This window comes from Nerophis ophidion, unplaced genomic scaffold (assembly GCF_033978795.1).
Source record: "Nerophis ophidion isolate RoL-2023_Sa unplaced genomic scaffold, RoL_Noph_v1.0 HiC_scaffold_36, whole genome shotgun sequence".
NCBI classification, from domain to species: Eukaryota; Metazoa; Chordata; class Actinopteri; order Syngnathiformes; family Syngnathidae; genus Nerophis; species Nerophis ophidion.
Genome location: NW_026906958.1, coordinates 88,597 through 108,211, shown reverse-complemented (window position 1 = coordinate 108,211; position 19,615 = coordinate 88,597). Strand labels below are relative to the sequence as shown.

The 19,615-nt window shown below is 42.4% G+C and overlaps 1 protein-coding gene across 1 annotated transcript; it reads right to left on the bottom strand.

Moving 5' to 3' along the window:
- Positions 1-202: 202 nt before the first annotated feature.
- LOC133546664 (uncharacterized) lies at positions 203-2,510 on the bottom strand. Its single transcript, XM_061892448.1, has 2 exons — positions 877-2,510; positions 203-316 (listed from the first exon to the last, which is right to left on the bottom strand). The coding sequence occupies exon 1, from the start codon at positions 2,508-2,510 to the stop codon at positions 1,389-1,391; it is 1,122 nt and encodes a 373-aa protein (XP_061748432.1). The 3' UTR covers positions 203-316; positions 877-1,388.
- Positions 2,511-19,615: the final 17,105 nt, after the last annotated feature.

The window sequence follows — 19,615 nt, the reverse complement described above, 5'->3', positions numbered from 1 at the left end:
ATGTCTGACAGTGGAGCAAAGATGCTGTCTGGTTGTGACTTTATATGTTCACAATGCTCTCCATCAGCTTCTGTGATGTGTTGACTTACAAGCTCCGCCCCTCTGTTCTCCTCACTTTGACTGTGATGAAGCTGTAAGGACTGAGCTTCATCTTCATCATTATCCTCCACCAACCTTTGAAGCTGATCCCACAGTTCCTCCTCTTCCTCTTTAATGTGGGAGGGGGCCTGTAGCTCCTTCTGTCCCACACTGGAGCTCCACTCCTGCTGCTTGGAGGGAATCTCTTCATGACTCTCTGCTGACACCTGCTGGACGTCTGCAGAACATAAAACACAAATGAGGTGTTACTGTATTGAAGTTTGCAGTATTCAAACTATTCACATGTGAGCTAGGCCAAACAGACAGTGATGGGCAAGCGCCCTGGAAAATGTAGTAAGCTAAGCTACAAGTTACTCTCCATTAAATGTAGCTAAACTATCCTCAGAGAATTGTAGCAAGCTACACTACACGCTACACTGCAAAAGTAGCTTGCCACATCAAAGCTACATTTAACAGCATTTCTATCTATTGGCCCACATGTATAATGTCAGTGTTAATGTAACTGAGAGTGTACACATGGACCCAGTGAGAGAACTACATGTCTTCAACTCATCACTGAGCTTGTTCCACCACTTAACTCCTAAAACTGTGATACATTTGCATTTTATATTCCTTCTTACTTTACCTATTTCAAAAATCAATATCCCCCGTAAATGATAGTTTTCTCCTCTTAATTGAAATAGCCTAAGAATACAAGCTGGAAGACTTTTGCTGTAAACATTTCCACAAACTTCAACACAATATGTTAAATATGGAAAAATAAAAGAATAATATAACTGTGGAGAGGGGCGTGGCCTACGCGTTCCCTGCGGGCGGGGCGTGTGCAGGGGCCGGCCAGGAAGCAGCATACAGGTGAGCAGATACCTCAGCTGGAGCGAGTGATCCAATCACCTGTTCCCTTTATCAGCAGCGTTGGAAATCTTGAGGGGAAAGATGATGAGAGTGACGGAGAGAGAAAGACACACACGGCAGCATCTATATTACTTACACGAGTGTTTTTCAACCACTGTGCCGTGAGATACAGTCTGCTGTGCCGTGGGAGATTATCTAATTTCACGTATTTGGGTTAAAAATATTTTTTGCAAAGCAGATTGATTGTACAGATATGGTGTTGTTTCTGCTGGGCAAGTATGCCTGACGCGCCTCCTACAGCGCCTTGGGTCAGCTGCAGGGTCATCAGCCGGGGACCACCGCTCATAGGAGTTTCGCTCTCTTTAACCCCGGAACGCCTCCTGGTGGCGGAGCGGTGGCAGGGACGTCTCCCTGCCACCCCCTGCAGCTGACCCATCTTATTGCCTCGACCCCCAGTACTTATCCCTCCTCCTCAGCCACAACCAGAAACTTCCCTTTTCTGCTTCCTCAGCAAGGGCCTTTGTTTCCCTTCGGAGCTTAGCCCCAGTCAATCCCACATCTCGGAGCAGCCTTATGGTTGATGTACCGACGAAGCCCCGACAGCCTACTTCCACAGGGTAGATGGGAGTGGACCAGCCTGCCTCTCTGCACTCAGCAGCCAGATCTGCATACTTGGCTGCTTTGCGCTCGTATGCTGCCTGGATTCCCTCCTCCCAGGGGATGGTAAGCTCAACCAGCATGGCAGACTTGGTAACAGCAGACCACAGCACAATGTCTGGGCGGAGTGAAGTGGTGGTGATCTCACGGGGGAATTGGAGCTGTTTGCCAATGTCAGCCCTCATACTCCAGTCCCTTGCCAGAGAGAGGACACTGCGGGGGCCTCTTCGGCTGGTGTCTCCTTTGCCTTCCCCTGGCCTCACAAACATGACAGAATGTTGTTTGGCTATGGGTTGGCTGTTGGCCTCTCGTCTACTGCTCTCCAGGATTTCTGCCAGTTTCATCAGGACTTGATCATGTCGCCATCTGAAGCGACCCTGTGTCAGCCCGATCTTGCAGCTTGATAGCAAGTGCTGCAGGCTGGCGTTGGGAGCACCACACAGGGGACAGCTCTCCTCCTGGCCGTACCACTGGTGGAGGTTTCTGGGGCATGGCAAGGTGTCATAAGTTGCCCTGAGTAGGAAGCTGAGTCTGGCTTGGGGCATCTTCCATAGGTCGGCCCAGCTGATGGGTCTGCTAAGGGTACCTTCCCAAGTGGTCCATCTTCCTTGGCGACCTTGAGACACGGCCTTGATGGTATATTGCTCCTGGTTCGCCCTTGAGACCTCCTCCACAACCATGGCTCTGCGTTCCCTCTTTGTGGCCTTGGACCAAAGGCGTGGAGAATCTCCCCAGCCAAGCCCCGCTCTTCCTACTTGCACCCTGCCAACTATCTCCTGGTGTTGGAGCCTGCCAATGGCTTTGGCAACCTCTGGCCCTGCTTGCCACTTCCGGCCTGTTCGGATTGGTACCTGTGCATTCCTCACTGTAGGATCTGAGGATTCTTCCAGCTCGAGAACCATGAGTGTTGTTAAAAGAAAAGGTGATGTAACACAGTGGTGAACATGCCCTTTCCCAACTACTTTGGCACGTGTTGCAGCCATGAAATTTTAAGTTAATTATTATTTGCAAAAAAAAAATAAAGTTTGTGAGTGTGAACATCAAACATCTTGTCTTTGTAGCATATTCAATTGAATATTGGTTTAAAAGGATTTGCAAATCATTGTATTCCGTTTATATTTACATCTAACACAATTCCCCAACTCATATGGAAACGGGGTGTGTACACTGTAACAACACCATCATGTCATAACTCTTCAATGTTGACTTACACGCCCACGCGCACGCACACACACACACACACACACACACACACACACACGCACGCACGCACGCACGCACGCACACAGACACACACACACACACACACAGAACATCAAAGGATAGATGTTACCATTTGTGGTTTAACAGAACATTTTAGCATCTATATTACTTACACGAGTGTTTTTCAACCACTGTGCCGTGAGATACAGTCTGCTGTGCCGTGGGAGATTATCTAATTTCACGTATTTGGGTTAAAAATATTTTTTGCAAAGCAGTAATTATAGTCTGCAAATGATGTGTTGTTGTTGAGTGTCTGAAATCTAGAGCTCGGCAGAGTAACCGTGTAATACTCTTCCATATCAGTAGGTGGCAGCTGGTTGCTAATTGCTTTGTAGATGTCGGGAACCGCGAGAAGGCAGCTTGCAGGTCAAAAGGTACCTAATGCTTAAACCCAGAATAAACCAAAGGTGAGTGCCCCTAAGAAAAGGCATTGAAGCTAGGGGATGGCTATTCAGAACAAAGCTAAAACTGAACTGGCTACAAGGTAAACAAAAACAGAATGCTGGACAACAGCAGAGACTTACTGTGGAACAAAGACGGCGCCCACAATGTACATCCCAACATGACATGACAATCAACAATGTCCCCACAAAGAAAGAAAAAAAAAATATTCTTGATTGCTAAAACAAAGTAGATGCGGGAAATATCGCTCAAAGGATGACATGAAACTGCTACAGGAAAATACCAAAAAAAGAGAAAAAGACACCAAAATAGGAGCGCAAGACAAGAACTAAAACACTACACACAGGAAAACAGCAAAAAAAACTCAGAATAAGTCACGGCACGGTGTGACAGGTACACCTACTTTGAGACAAGAACTATATTGATGCATGCTTGGTTATGCTTTAAAGTCATATCCAACAATTGTGACGACTTTTTATTGTCAACTGAGGTTTATTTTTTAATGATTTCTGCTGGTGGTGTGCCTCCAGATATTTTCAACACAAAAATTGTGCCTTGGCTCAAAAAAGGTTGAAAAACACTGACTTACACTATCTTATTATATTGAATCTATATTCAATGATAGCTAGCGTTAGATCAGGGGTCTGCAACCCGCGGCTCTGGAGCCACATGAGGTTCTTTCATGCCTCCCTGGCTCCCTTTGGCTTTGAAACCGAATGTCAACAAATAATGGTTACTTGATCTATTATATTTCATTTTATTTAGTTAGTTCATTTGAATTTTACAGTTGTAATTTTGGAGAGTTCTGGGATCTTGTCATAGGAAAATAAAACCCATGTGAATATATTGTGGATGTAAATGTATGTCACAGCCCTTATGCGACATCTCTTGCTGCCATGCAATTGTATTGTTTTTAGCGGTCAACCCCTAGCAATGGACGGATCAAAAAGACAAACATTTTATTTACTTACATTTTTATTAATTTGCTGTTTTTATTGATGATCAGGTAGTTGTTTTCAATTTTTAATCAAATAAATATGCTGTAGTTGTATGCTTTCAGAATGTTGGAATGAGTTGATTTTTATTTTTGTATTCATTAATAAGGGAAAGAAGAGTGTATTTTGTTTCTAATGTTCAAAATAATTTGATGATTTGCTTTGTTATACCCAGAAATAAATCAAATACATGTTTGATGTCATAAGTGTAACAAAACTATAAGTGGTGTTATCGTCATTTTAGGAATCTAACAAGAGTTTGTGGCTCTAGGTGGGTTTTATTTGGGGGAAACAGGCTAAAATGTCTCTTTGTATGCTGAAGGTTGCCGACCCCTGCGTTAGATCAACACACAAAGCTAATGTGCGTGCACATGTTTTGCATGTGTGGAGTTACATCATTTTGTGCTAAAAGCCATATTCTGCTTTCATGAATAAATGTTTGCCTTTTAGACCTTGTGTTAACATTATCTGATTTTTTACCTAATTTAAACAAATCACCGTTCCTGGGGACTGACTCCATTGAAAACCTATCAGTGTCACTTCTCATTCTGGCATGTGTATGCGTGGCATTATGATCAGTAATGGACATGCATGTGCTGTCAGTCATGTTATGTTACTGATACATGCTAGTGGACTATACTTTTATAGTATTACTTGGCTATAAAAAGCTGAATGAGGTCTTATTAGTATGAGTGCACATGTGTGTTACTGTATATTGTTGTTTGAGTGCTGATATTATAATTAATATTTAGAACACTTCATATTACTTCAATTTTTTTTCTGAGTTACTTACTAAATGTTTTCATTTAATAGCACCAGTGCCCGAGTGAAAAAGCAAAGCGTACATCCCTAGTTATCACTGAAAGTATATTCTATCATGATAACAACAACATGACTGCAAAGTGTTAGTTGCTTCTCTCGAACTGTTTCTGTGTACGTGCACACGCTCCCAGTGTGTGTACGAGACAGCAGTAAGTGACTAGCATGCACTAATTCCCAACCATTTTTATTCTATATAATTATCAATCCATCCATTTTCTACCGCTTGTCCCTTTCGGGGTCGCCGGAGCCTTTCTCAGTTAGTCATTGTGAAAGATAATGGACATTTAAAAATATGTATACATTCTGTTAAACCACGAATAGTAACATAAGCAAGTCAGGGATGATCTAGTTGTATTGTTTTGTAGGAAAAAAAAAAAAAGTAATTTTAAGCAAGTTGCGAACGGACACTTTAGTGCTTGCTGTCATTATGATTTGCTGACTACCTCTGTAACAAAACCTAGGAATGTTTTCTGTTGATTACCCATGTTCTTCTTTATTTACATTACTCTGTTCCATGAATCTTCTTTCATTTGCATGCCGGAGTGTTTACTTTCACTTGACAAGGCTACTCCACTCACATAATAAATGTCATTGTCTTGTTAACAATCAAGTATGAAGTTAGTAAAGATGTGAGAGTAAGAAGTCAACAAACCTGTTCTGTGTAACACAACTTGAGGTTTCTTGAAAACAGCGTCCAGTAGTTGATTGTAATCCTCTTTTGTTCTAGAAAGTTCCGCCTCGTATTCTGCTATCGTTCTTTCTAACACTACAAATATTTCTTCAACAGCAGCAGTTAGTCGCTGATCCACCAACGCTCTCAACATTTGTAATGTAGACATTTTCACACAATCACAACACTTTACTCTCACACTTGATCTCTACTTAGCGATGTGTTGATAACTTCTGTGTCTTCTGTTAGCAGCTAACAAGCTAAGCTAACTAGCGAGCTAAGCTAACTAACAAGCAAAGATAGCACGAGAAGCGGCACAGTGCTTCTAGCGCATCGAGACCACTTTATCCTTAAATAAAGAATCACAGATGTATTTTATACGACGTGAATATTATAAACTGGAGAACAAATAATAAGACTGACTTATTAGCGTCCTGCTCGCGGCTTTCTGCGTCGATGTGCTAGCGTTGTGTCGGTCGCGAACGATTCGTTCGATTGAACGAAGCATACATCTCCTTCTTCTTTCTTATGTTTTTATGGCGGTTGGCAAGCAACCTTGTGGTGTGCATTAGCGCCACCTACTGTAATGGAGTGTGGACCGAGGTGGATCCCTACTCTATATTCTTTTATTCAACCCAGTGTTTTTTAAATATGTTTATATTGCTTTATATCCTATGTGTTCTGAATGCAATCCTAATATACTTCCCACTTCTAACCTAATATTTTCTTTTGCTAACTTATTTTCCAGTATTTCTCTTTCTCTATTGTATTTCCTACATTGTATTAAAACATGGTCAACATTCTCTATCTGGTGGCAAAAATCTATTGTATTTCCTACATTGTATTAAAACATGGTCAACATTCTCTATTTGATGGCAAAAATCACACAGCCCTGTATTATGTTTCCAATCAATTTTAGTGAACTATTTAGATATGTATGTCCTAATCTCATTCTAGTAATAATGTCTTCTTCCTTCCTATTTCTATTCCTCCTCTCATGACACCTACTCTCCTCTGGACTTTGTAAAACTCTCTTCCTTTTGTTTCCTTATTCCAATTATCCTGCCACTTTTTATTGTGTTCTATCTTAATGATGCTCTTCACTTCTTCTTTACTGTGCTTCATCTCCATGTTTACTTCTGTTTTAGTGCTTGCTTTTTTTGCATATTTATCAGCTAACTCATTCCCCTCAACTCCTACATGAGCAGGAACCCAGAGAAATTTTACCACCAGAGGTGGGTAGAGTAGCCAGAAATTGTACTCAAGTAAGAGTACTGTTACTTTAGAGATTTATTACTCAAGTAAAAGTAAGGAGTAGTCACCCAAATATTTACTTGAGTAAAAGTAAAAAGTATGTTGTGAAAAAAACTACTCAAGTACTTAGTAACTGATGAGTAACCTGTTTGTTTAATGATTACGGCAACAAATAATGCAAAAAAACATAAAAATAGCAATGAGCAAATTCAGAGACAGGAATATCTCTTAAGCAACTAAAACAATATTATATATTAAATAATAGTACATTAAAATACAATTAAAAAATGGCACATTGAGCCACAATAACTTAACAGCACCATAGCCTCAGTAGGCATTCATTGATTTGATTGATTGATTGATACTTTTATTAGTAGATTACACAGTACAGTACATATTCCGTACAATTGACCACTAAATGGTAACACCACAATAAGTTTTTCATCCTCAATCAATTATTTAATAAATGACCAAGTCGAGGTGATATACCTCATATATACATATGCATACACACACATATCATTTATACACACACATATCATACATACACACACAAACCATTTATACACACACATATCATATATATATATATATATATATATATATATATATATATATATATATATATATACATACATTTATATATACAGTATATAATCTATATTTATTCATTTTGCCGTTTTTGTTCACATGTTGAAGGTGTTTTAATGAATATACATGCATGTTTAACATATAGATTCCTATCTTTCATGAAAAACAAGAATATAAGTTGGTGTATTACCTGATTCTGATGACTTGCATTGATTGGAATCAGACGTCCAAGTTTTCAAATGGAGGAGAAAAAAAGTTCCTCCTTCCTGTCTAATACCACATGAAAGTCGTTGGTTTTTGGCATCTTATTTGTCCAGCTTCCATATTCGTTTTTATACACTTTACAAGAAATACATTGGCGGCAAACTCCGTGGCTTGCTAGCTCGTTTGCGCTGGCTTTCGGAGACTCTTATTTTGTTAATGCAGGCGCGATCGAGCGGCGCTTTTATTGTGAAGACAGGAACTGTGCGATCAGTCTTTAGGCTTTTGACGGGAAGTACGGTTGAAATAAAAAGTGTCATTTTTCCTTTAAACTTTTGATTGATTGATTTAAACTTTTATTATTAGATTGCACAGTACAGTACATATTCCGTACAATTGACCACTAAATGGTAACACCCCAATAAGTTTGTCAAAACGTTTAACGTGTGACGGTCATGTGACCGCCTGGCTCTGTTTGATTGGTCCAAGGTCACCAGTGACTGTATGTGATTGGTGAAACGCAGGCATGCGTAGTTCCTACTTTGAAGCTCTGTCATTAACCAAAATAAACATTAATAGATCGATAAAAAAAAGTAGCGAGTAGCGAGCTGAATGTAGATAAATGGAACTGAGTAAAAGTAGCGTTTCTTCTCTATAAATATACTCAAGTAAAAGTAAAAGTATGTTGCATAAAAACTACTCATAGAAGTACAATTTATCCCAAAAGTTACTCAAGTAAATGTAACGGAGTAAATGTAGCGTTTCTTCTCTATAAATATACTCAAGTAAAAGTAAAAGTATGTTGCATAAAAACTACTCATAGAAGTACAATTTATCCCAAAAGTTACTCAAGTAAATGTAACGGAGTAAATGTAGCGCGTTACTACCCACCTCTGGTTACCACACCTCCCGCTTTATTTATTCTGTAGATTGCATGAACTATTTCATAAACTATATGAAACAGTGTCATCAAACTAATGTCATTCATATCTTGATTTGATTTAAATGTATAAATTATTTTATAACTATCTACCATAACCCTTTTCCTCTTATCAACATTTTCCTCGTTTTCGTGCACTCTTTTAGCACTCGACTTTCCTTCATGACCTCCTCTCCCCTTCTTTCCTCTCTCCCCTCTAGTCCTATCCATGTCCATACCTTCCTCATACATCCCGTCACTATCCCCTTCCATCTCCATCCAGTCACACTACAGCTTATGCTTAACCGCCAAAACAAATATAGATGTTAAGGTGTTTGAGCTTAACAGAGTTCTTTATGCGTGCACATGAACGACACTTTCAACGAGTCTTGAACATCAACTTCCTCTCACCGAGGAGACTTTTATTCTCTTCTTCTGTTGAACACACAACTGCTTCTGTGTTAAACACTACACAGTTCCAGAGCGCCCTCAAGGGGATAACATGCGCTACAACATCCTAGCTCTATAACAGTCACTGAGTAAGAGCGTGGATATATACAATCTTAACACCCCCACTCGCTATTAGCGCACTGTGTTAAACAATATTTCAAGAACATTTTCCATCATCCTGTTTTGTTAGGATTTATCCTTCAAGTCTTCATCCCAACATGCCAAACATATTCTGTGAGAAACCTTTCAACTTCTGTTTAGTAGCTGGTTTTGTCAGAATAACAGCAACCATTTGTTCTGTAGGACAATATTCCAGTATTACCCTACCAGTAGCAACAATGTCTCTTATGAAGTGGTATTTCACATCAATGTGTTTGCATCTTTGTTTGTTAACAGGATTTTTAGTGAGTGCAATCGTACCCTGATTGTCTTCGTACACTTTTGTTTTAACATATTGACAGTTATCAAGTCCTTTTAGTAGCTGTTCAATGTAAAGACACTCCTGTATAGCTGAAGCTAAAGAAATGTATTCTGCTTCACAAGTAGAAAGAGCTACTGTTGGTTGTTTTCTTGTCTTCCATGAAATGAATGAAGTGCCTCCACACAAAGTTGCACAATAGCCTGATGTGCTACGTCTGTCTGTTTCATTTGATGCCCAACTTGCATCACAGTAAACTGTCAGACCGAGTCTTTCAGTTACATTCTTCTTGAAGTGAAGTCCTTGTTCTGATGTACCTTTTAGGTATCTGAATACATGTTTCACTGTATTCCAATGTTCCATAGTAGGTTCATTAAAGTGTTGAGATAGTTTACTCGCAACAAAGCTTATGTCAGGTCGAGTGCATGTTGCTAAGTAAATTAAACTTCCCACTGCTTCTCTGTACTGTCTTGGTTGTTTCAACTTTTCAACATTTTCTGCATAATCAAGTTTTGGTTCACAAGGAGTTTCTCTTGGTTTACAATTTTCCATATCAAACCTTTGTAAAACCTTTTTCAGATATCTGTCTTGTGACATTTTGACTAGTCCATGTGTTTGTTCAAAGTCTATTCCTAAGAAATGTTTTAGGGTTCCCAAATCCTTCATTTTGAATCTCTGAGTTAACATTCTTTTGACATCCTGCATTGATTTTTCACTTGAGGTAGCTAAAATAAGGTCATCTACCCAAATAATAAGAATTACCTTTTGACCATATTTTTCTCTTGTATATACACAATGATCTGCATCATTTTGCACAAAGTCATTTCCACATAAATGAGTGTGTAGCACTGTATTCCAGTTTCTGCCCGACTGTTTGAGTCCATACAATGATTTGTTTAGTTTACATACCAGTTTTTCACCAGTGTTAGAGTTTTTCTCGTAACCTTGTGGTTGTTCTAAATAGATTTCGCAGTCGATGGGTGCGTGTAGATACGCGGTCTTCACGTCCATCTGATGTAAGATTAAGTCCTCCTGTGCCGCCTTCTGCATGACAATTCTTACACTTAACATGTCAGCTGTCAGTGAAAACGTCTCGTCGTAATCAGTTCCTGCTCTCTGGTCGTATCCTTTAGCAACAAATCTTGCCTTAAATTTATTAGATCCATCTATGTCTGTTTTGAGTGCATAAACCCACTTAGCTTTTAAAGCTCGCTTAGCTGGTGGTAAGTCAGTCAACTGGAATGTGTCATTTTCCACTAGTGACTTCATCTCCTCATTCATGGCGTTTTTCCAGTGCATTGACTCGGATGATAACACGGCTTCCTGATAAGTTTCTGGAATGTCACAAACTGCTCGATAACAGAAATCAACGCATGTTTGTAATCTGTCCAATGAATCATCAGTCTCATAATCTTGTAAATAAGATGGCTTTTGTTTTACTCTGAATGGATTCTTTCTGATTTCTGTTTCGGCATTTGCCGCTGACTGTTCCACATCTTCCTGCTCATTTAAATCCTCAGTTTTGTTTTCAGGTTGAACTCTGTCCTCATCCTTCTGGTCACTGTCACAGACTGCATTGTCTCTGTTTCCAATGTCATGTCCTGCGTATGGCTCTAAAGTTTGTGTCTCTCTCTCTACACTTGTTTTGGTTGCGAATTTCACCAATCTGATCTTTTGGACTTTTTCCATTTCTGGATAATATACAAGGAATGCTGGGCTGTTTTTATCATATCCTATGAAAATGCCCTGTTCACTTTTGGAGTCTAGTTTTCCTTTTTCTTGTTTGTAACTAAAACATGTAGACCCAAATGTTTGCATTTGTGATACATTTGGTACTTTTCCTGAAAGTAACTCATATGCTGTTTTCTATTGTAACACCTGTTTCTAACATGAGCTGCTGTTTGAATGGCATAGTTCCACAAATAGTTTGCTTTCTATCAGTAAGCATCTAGCCATGTCAAACAGTGTTCGCCATCCTCTCTCTGCTGTGCCATTTTGGTGTGGCGAATAAGGCGCTGACGTCTCATGTCTTATTTTGTTCTTTGTTAGTAACATTTGGAACTCTCTGTTTGTAAACTCAGTGCCGTTGTCTGAACGTATACACTTTACATCTCCAAAGGGTGCTACATCTGCTAAGAACTTTTCTGTTGCAGTAACTGTATCACTTTTTGACTTAAGGAAATATACTAATACAGCACCTGAATAGTCATCTGTGAAACATTGTGCGTATTTGTGTCCTTCTATGCTCTCAGTTTTCATTGGTCCTGCTAGGTCTGTATGGATTAACTCCAGGGGTTTATTTGCTTTAGCATCTAGCTCCCTATTTCTCGTTTGGGTAAACTTGCCTTTTGTACATATGTCACACATCTGATCCGGCTTAACATTTCCCTTAATTACCATACCTTTGACCACAGTTTGGAGTTTGATTACATCGTCATAGTTGCAGTGTCCTAGAATCTCGTGCCATGTTTGTACGTCATGACAAACTTTACACTGATCTTCATTCGCATCAACAGTTGGTAGATAATACAGCTTCTCATGTTCGTGTATTTTAAATCTGTTACCATCTTTAGTGGTCATGTGGCTCTGTCCTTTCTTGAAAGTTATGGTTGCTCCTCCGTCGGCTGCTGTCGCCACTGAAAAGATGTTGTGGGGATAGGAGGGCATGTACAGAGCGTTTTGTAGTTGTGCCCTGTGCTGTCGTCCATTGCTATCCATTAGATGTATCGTAGCTGTTCCTCTTCCTTGGGCCATTCCACTGCATCTTGTCCCATCAGCTAGTTCCACTGAATGAGTCTCTGGCTGAAAAGTGTTGTCAAAGCTTGTAAAGTTATTCACATCATTTACAATGTGGGATGTCGCTCCTGCATCCACCATAATGCCTTTCATCTTTATTTTGGGTGCTGACTCACTTTCTTCTTGTGCTGCTTTGAAGAGGTAATCACTGGAATGTTCATCAGTAACCTTTCTGACATTGTCTCGTTTATCTTTCTTTTTGCATATGGTTTCTTGGTGTGTGTTGCTCTTACAAAAGTTGCACCACACTTTTCGGATACAATTTCTTGCTCTGTGTCCTTTTAATCCACATTTGAAACATGTCAGATCTTCATCTCCACTTCTACTTTGAGTGCTGCTGGTGTACGTCTTCTGGATATTTCTATCCTGTTTTGTGAACATTTTCATCACATTGTCTGTTGGCTCAGCAGTACTAATTTCCTCTGACTCTTCGTAAATACGTAATCTCCTTTTGAAATCTGTAAATGTCACATTGTCTTCGTTTTGTGTTACATGTACAGCTAATGGCTTGTAAGCGTCAGGAAGTCCTCCAAGAATCATGGCTATGATCAGACTATCACTGAGAGTCTCACCGGCATCACGAAGTGCTGTAATCAGGTTTTCTGCTCTGATGATGTAGTCCGTAGTCGACTCTCTATCTGCTTTCCGTAGTTTTGTCAAGGACGTGTACAGGTTGATTATTCGTGGCTTGCTTTTTCCTGAGTAGTGCTCCCTCAGCATTTTCAGTGCTTTCCTTCCATCGTATGTAGCATCATGTCTAATACGGACGGCGTGGCGCAGTGGAAGAGTGGCCGTGCGCAACCCGAGGGTCCCTGGTTCAAATCCCACCTAGTACCAACCTCATCACGTCCGTTGTGTCCTGAGCAAGACACTTCACCCTTGCTCCTGATGGGTGCTGGTTGGCGCCTTGCCTGGCAGCTCCCTCCATCAGTGTGTGAATGTGTGTGTGAATGTGGAAGTAGTGTCAAAGCGCTTTGAGTACCTTGAAGGTAGAAAAGCGCTATACAAGTACAACCCATTTAATTAAAGACAGGCTTTTATCATCAATCAACCTTATGAGCTCTGCATAGCAGTCTGGATTCTTTATTCTGTCCGCTGCTGCTTGCTCTTCTCCAACTGGTTCATTTAGAACAGTGTCTTTCAACTTTAAAATATGTAAGTGTCCCAAAAACCTTGCTTCCCAAAGGTCATACTTGCTTTCGGATCCATCGAAGTACAGTTGCGGGGATACTGCTCCAGTAGTACGAGCCGCCATTTTTGTTCAAGCTCCGCACTTTAGCACTGTGCTATGCTAATTAGCTCAAACTTTGCCGCGGTTACTTCTTCTTCGAGAGTACACGCTACTTCATTGGCTAAAGTCCCTTTAATGCTCCGTGTAATACTTCACGTTTGCATTACCTTTATCCTTGGTCAAGTAGTTCTCCTCTGTTAGCTCAAGTCCACACCTGCAAACTTCCTTGGCTTCTGTGTCCGTGCGTCGACTCAACGCTACCTTGCCTTGTTTGCTTGAGTTGGCTGGAATCACTGCGGTTCCTGGAATTACTGCGGTTCCTGGGGTTGCTGCAGTTCCTGGCGTTCCTGGGGTTGCTGGGCCCATAACCTGTTAAGGTGTTTGAGCTTAACAGAGTTCTTTATGCGTGCACATGAACGACACTTTCAACGAGTCTTGAACATCAACGTCCTCTCACCGAGGAGACTTTTATTCTCTTCTTCTGTTGAACACACAACTGCTTCTGTGTTAAACACTACACAGTACCAGAGCGCCCTCAAGGGGATAACATGCGCTACAACATCCTAGCTCTATAACACAGTCACTGAGTAAGAGCGTGGATATATACAATCTTAACAAACCTCAAATCAAACATAGTATGACGACGGCGTGGCGCAGTGGGATAGAGTGGCCGTGCGCAACCCGAGGGTCCCTGGTTCAAATCCCACCTAGTACCAACCTCGTCACGTCCGTTGTGTCCTGAGCAAGACACTTCACCCTTGCTCCTGATGGGTGCTGGTTGGCGCCTTGCATGGCAGCTCCCTCCGTCAGTGTGTGAATGTGTGTGTGAATGGGTAAATGTGGAAGTAGTGTCAAAGCGCTTTGAGTACCTTGAAGGTAGAAAAGCGCCATACAAGTACAACCCATTTATTTATCTATTTATGACCATGACTCCCTGAGCAGCTGATGGTTTCTTTGACTACGTAAATGTTCAATCAGGTATGCGTGATGTTATGTTTAACACAATGCAATAGCTAACAGTGAAAAGCTGACACGGTCACAAGTAGGGACAATAGGCTAGTGAAAACATTCCTGTTAACTATCTGAATAATGATAATAAAAAAAATCCTACCTTTCTGACAACATGCACTTTGCTGTGAGACTCCCTCCTTTTGATTCCTTTTGTCGCTGGCAATGTAAACGACGTCGACAATGGCCGCCATTCTCTTCACTTCTAATTTGTACACTAGTAGTGTACAAGTCCTGCCCTTTTCTGGCTACGAAACGCTCACTGAAGAAAATACCCCTAGAGTCAGCGAGAGCGGGGGAGGATGATGACTCACCGGCAGACTACACGGCAACTGACCCCGGAACGGCAAAGACGATGAGAATGATGATCAACAAGATACCTGAGCCTATAATACCTACTCCAGGATTTGAGCTCCGGAATTGCAGGTGTGGCTGGACCAAGGTAACATCCTATGCAGGCCTAAGAAGACACCAAGGCTTGAAAAAGTGTTTGATGCCAGAGCAAAAGGAACCTCGCATTGACCGCTACTTCTTACGAAGCAAGTCGAATAAGTCGAATGAAGTCCAGCAGCAGGACCAAAACCAAAGTCTGCAGGACATCAATCTCCTTGCTCAGGCTGGGGATGAGGAACAAAGCATAGTGGTGCCCGACCTGTCACAGCCTGCAACAGAGACTAAGATGCAAGGACGAAAGCCAAAAATCTTGTGGCCAAAATCCTGTGAGAAAAGAGAGTGGGAGACAATTGACACAGACATCAGCAAACTCCTCGGACAACTAAAGGGAACTGCAATCAGAAAGCTGGAGAGAATGGGAGACCTAATTTACAGCTATGGTGTGAAGCGGTATGGAACAGCAGAGAGAACAAAAAGGATAGTTACACCGACAAAGTCCAGGAGACAGCAGGAGATTGAACGGTTAGTCAGGGAAAGAAGACTGCTGAAAAAACAATGGAAAAGATCTCCAGAGGAGGAAAAAGAGGGAATTAACCTTCTACAGGCAGACATTAGGAACAGACTGTCAACCTTGAGGAGAGCTGAGAATCTGAGAAGGAGGCGTAAAATGAAGGAGAGAACTAGATCAAACTTCTTCAAGTTTGCAAAAAGCCTTTTTACAAAGGACAAAAGTGGCAAACTCATAACATCAAAGAAAGACCTCGAAGCTTACCTCAAATAGAACCACACTGACACCCAGCGGAGCGGACCAAAAACTCTCCAACCTGATATGCCACCAATAGAGTCCCCAGAACACCAACTGGACACTAACCCTCCAAAGTGGAGTGAGGTGGAGAGAATTGTACAACGAGCTAGAGCGGCATCCTCTCCTGGGCCCAATAGAATTCCATACCGATTTTATAAGAAAACTCCAGAGGTTTTACACTTTCTATGGAGGCTGATGAAGGTGGTGTGGCAGAAACAAGCAATTCCAACCGCATGGCGGAGGGCAGGAGGCATCCTGATCCCCAAGGACAAGGACTCTGTGGACATCAGCCAGTTTCGCCAAATCAGCCTTCTCAATGTTGAAGACAAAATCTTCTTCAGTGTAGTGGCTCACAGGCTGTCCACCTACCTGGAAAAGAACCAATACATTGACACTGCGGTGCAAAAAGCAGGGATTCCAGGGTTCTCGGGGTGCCTGGAGCACACGAACATGATATGGAGTCAAATTCAAGCTGCCAAGAAGGGTGGAAGAGACCTCCATGTTGTGTTCTTGGACCTAGCAAATGCCTTTGGGTCAGTTCCTCATGATCTCCTCTGGGTGGCATTCCACTATTTCAGTGTCCCGGATTCCATAACTGGTCTTGTCAAAGCCTATTTCCAGGACCTACAGCTATGCCTGACAACTGGTGGGTGTACCACAGCATGGCAGCGACTCGAAATAGGAATAATGGCAGGGTGTACCATCTCACCTCTTGCTTTTACAATGGCTATGGAGGTCATCATCCGGGCCTCTAAGTGGGTGGTAGGAGGTCAAAAGATTAAATCCGGTCTTCGTCTTCCCCCCATCAGAGCCTATATGGATGATATGACCATCCTCACCACAACCAAGGCGTGTGCTAGGCGGCTGCTGAACAAACTGCAAGAAAACATCCAGTGGGCCCGGATGGAAATAAAACCAAGCAAGTCCAGAAGCATCTCAGTGGTGAAGGGGAAGCTGATGGAACATCGATTCTGTGTGGGTGAGGAGGCTATACCAACAGTGTCTGAGAAGCCTGTCAAGAGTCTTGGGCGTTGGTATCATGCCACCCTCAAGGACACGGGGCAGGTGGGCCAGCTCAAGCAGGATACTATAACTGGCCTTGAAAACATCGATAAGACCATGCTCCCTGTCCGGTTGAAGCTGTGGTGCCTCCAATTTGGGTTGCTACCCAGGCTTTTGTGGCCTCTGACCATCTATGACGTACCAACCACAAAGGTAGAAAAGTTGGAGAGGATGGTTAGTGCATTTGCTAGGAAGTGGCTGGGTCTTCCCAAATGCTTCAGTAACATCGGACTGTATGGAAGCGGTGTTCTGGAGCTTCCTGTTTCCAGCCTAGTAGAGGAGTTTAAGTGTGCAAAGGTAAGGCTGGAAATGACGCTAACAGAGTCTCGTGACCCATGCGTTGCCCAAACAGCTCCTACCTTGGTGACCGGAAGGAAATGGACTGCAGCGGCAGCTACTCTGCAAGCAAAGGAGGATCTTAGGCACAGAGACATCATTGGCCTCGTGCAGCAGGGAAGAGGAGACCTTGGCCTTAGTGAGAGCAGACCGGTGTGGCATAATGCGGCTCCAGCTCAGCGACGACGGCTGGTTGTAGAGGAGGTACGTCGGCATGAGCAGGCAGCAAGATGTGCAAAGGCTATCTCACAAGTTAAGCAAGGACAGTGGATGAGCTGGGAAGGAGTCGAGAGGAGAAGGCTCTCATGGAGGGAGCTGTTGGGCATGGAGGCAGTTCACATCAGCTTCATCTTACGCTCCACTTATGATGTCCTTCCCTCCACCTCCAACCTCAAACAGTGGTATGGGGAGGACCCTACATGCCCCCTCTGTCCATCTCCAGCTAACCTCAAACACATTCTCGTTGGCTGCAAGACAAGTCTGTCACAAGGGCGCTACATCTGGCGGCACAACCAGGTTCTGAAGTGCCTAGCAGCCACGTTAGAGGCCAGAAGAGCGAAGATCAATGCCCTGCCCCCGCCAAAAGTACATCCTACAGCCACAAGAGAGTTCATCCGAGAAGGTGCAGAGTCCACCAGACATAGGCCAGCTCGGAAGGGCTCGTGACTGGAAAATGGCGGTGGATCTTGATCAAAAGCTCTGCTTTCCTTCAGAGATAGCCATGTCAAACCTCAGACCAGACATTGTGCTCTGGTCCTCCTCACTGCGTATTGTGTATATAATAGAACTCACGGTTCCCTGGGAGGCTGCTGTGGAGGAGGCATTCGAACGCAAAAGCCTTAAGTACACCAAACTGGCAGCTGATGCTGAGCAGAATGGATGGAAAGCCAAGGTCTGCCCAGTGGAAGTTGGCTGCAGAGGCTTTGTGGGCCAGACAACAATCAGGCTGCTTAAGGACATCGGATTTCGTGGCCAAACCCTGCGAAACACCATCAAAGCCCTCTCAGGAGCAGCAGAGACAGCCAGTCGGTGGCTGTGGGTGAAGAGGAGAGACACCATCTGGGGATGTAGTAAGACCTACATCACATAATGGTTAAAAGCAGAGGGGGGCTCACCTGGGACGCCAGGTGTTGCCGATGAGCCCTCTGGAGGTGTCGTGGGCCTATCATTGAAACGCCGGTGAAGGAGGGTGCCCACCTGATGACCCCAATGAAGCTGACAACCATTACCCTTCCTCCTCTCTGCCCCGCATCTTACAATCCCACCCAACCAGGTCTAACACCACAACCGCTCTGAGGCAGCGCTGAAGGAGGTAGCCTATTATTTCCACTCTACTCAGGTTATTTTGTATCATGGGATTGTTCTATCTAGTCCTAAAATTGAACTGATAGTAGTTAATTGGAGTTGTTCACGTTGCCTCGTGTGCTGGAGCTGGCTACCTAACGTGATACGTTCGGAGTTGAAAAATTGTGTCCTACTTCTGAGCCGACGTCAGTGTCGCCACCATATCACGTGACACATAACATCGCGGGAGAACGTTTTCAGGAGGCGTTCCTTGTCTATGGTTCCTTTGTAGTGTGAGACAGCGCGGTCTGTGACTGCAACCGGCTCGCCAACGCCCCTTCACAGCGGAATGGTTTCAATTGGTTATATATCGGCTATTTATATGATGTGAGGTCTTGTTAATAGGCCTGCACCAATACAAACATAGAATGATAGTACAAATATAATAAGAAAACAATGTCAACTTCCCAGATTTATCCACATACACAAGGAACCAAATAACGATAGTGTTTGAACATTTTGGATGTCTTGTACACCTATACCCTGATCACAAATTCAGTTTACGCACCTCTTATTTCAACCACCTCCTGTAACTTGAAGTCATGTTTCTCTTTCAAATAGTTTACATCTTTAGTGTATATATTTTAATTAATAACTGTTTAATGTATAAATAATAAATACCTGTTTAGTGTATAAATATTAAATACATGTTTAGTGTATGAATATTAAAAACATATTTATAGTATAAATATTAAATACATGTTTTGTGTATGAATATTAAAAACATATTTATGGTATGAATATTAAATACATGTTTAGTGTATAAATATTAAAAACATTTTTATAGTATAAATATTAAATACATGGCCATGGATGACGTACTGGCTGTGCAGAGTCGGGACCCAGGATGGACCGCTTGTCTGTGTATCGGCTGGGGACATCTCTGCGCTGCTGATCCTCCTCCGCTTGGGATGATTTCCTGCTGGCTCCGCTGTGAGCGGGACTCTCGCTGCTGTGTTGGATCTGCTTTGGACTGGACTCTCGCGACTGTGTTGTATCCATTGTGGATTGAACTTTCACAGTATCATGTTAGACCCGCTTGACATC

Bases quoted from the DNA above. Each gene is read 5' to 3' on its own strand.
- LOC133546664 (XM_061892448.1), bottom strand. From the start codon at position 2,510: ATGGTTCTCGAGCTGGAAGAATCCTCAGATCCTACAGTGAGGAATGCA.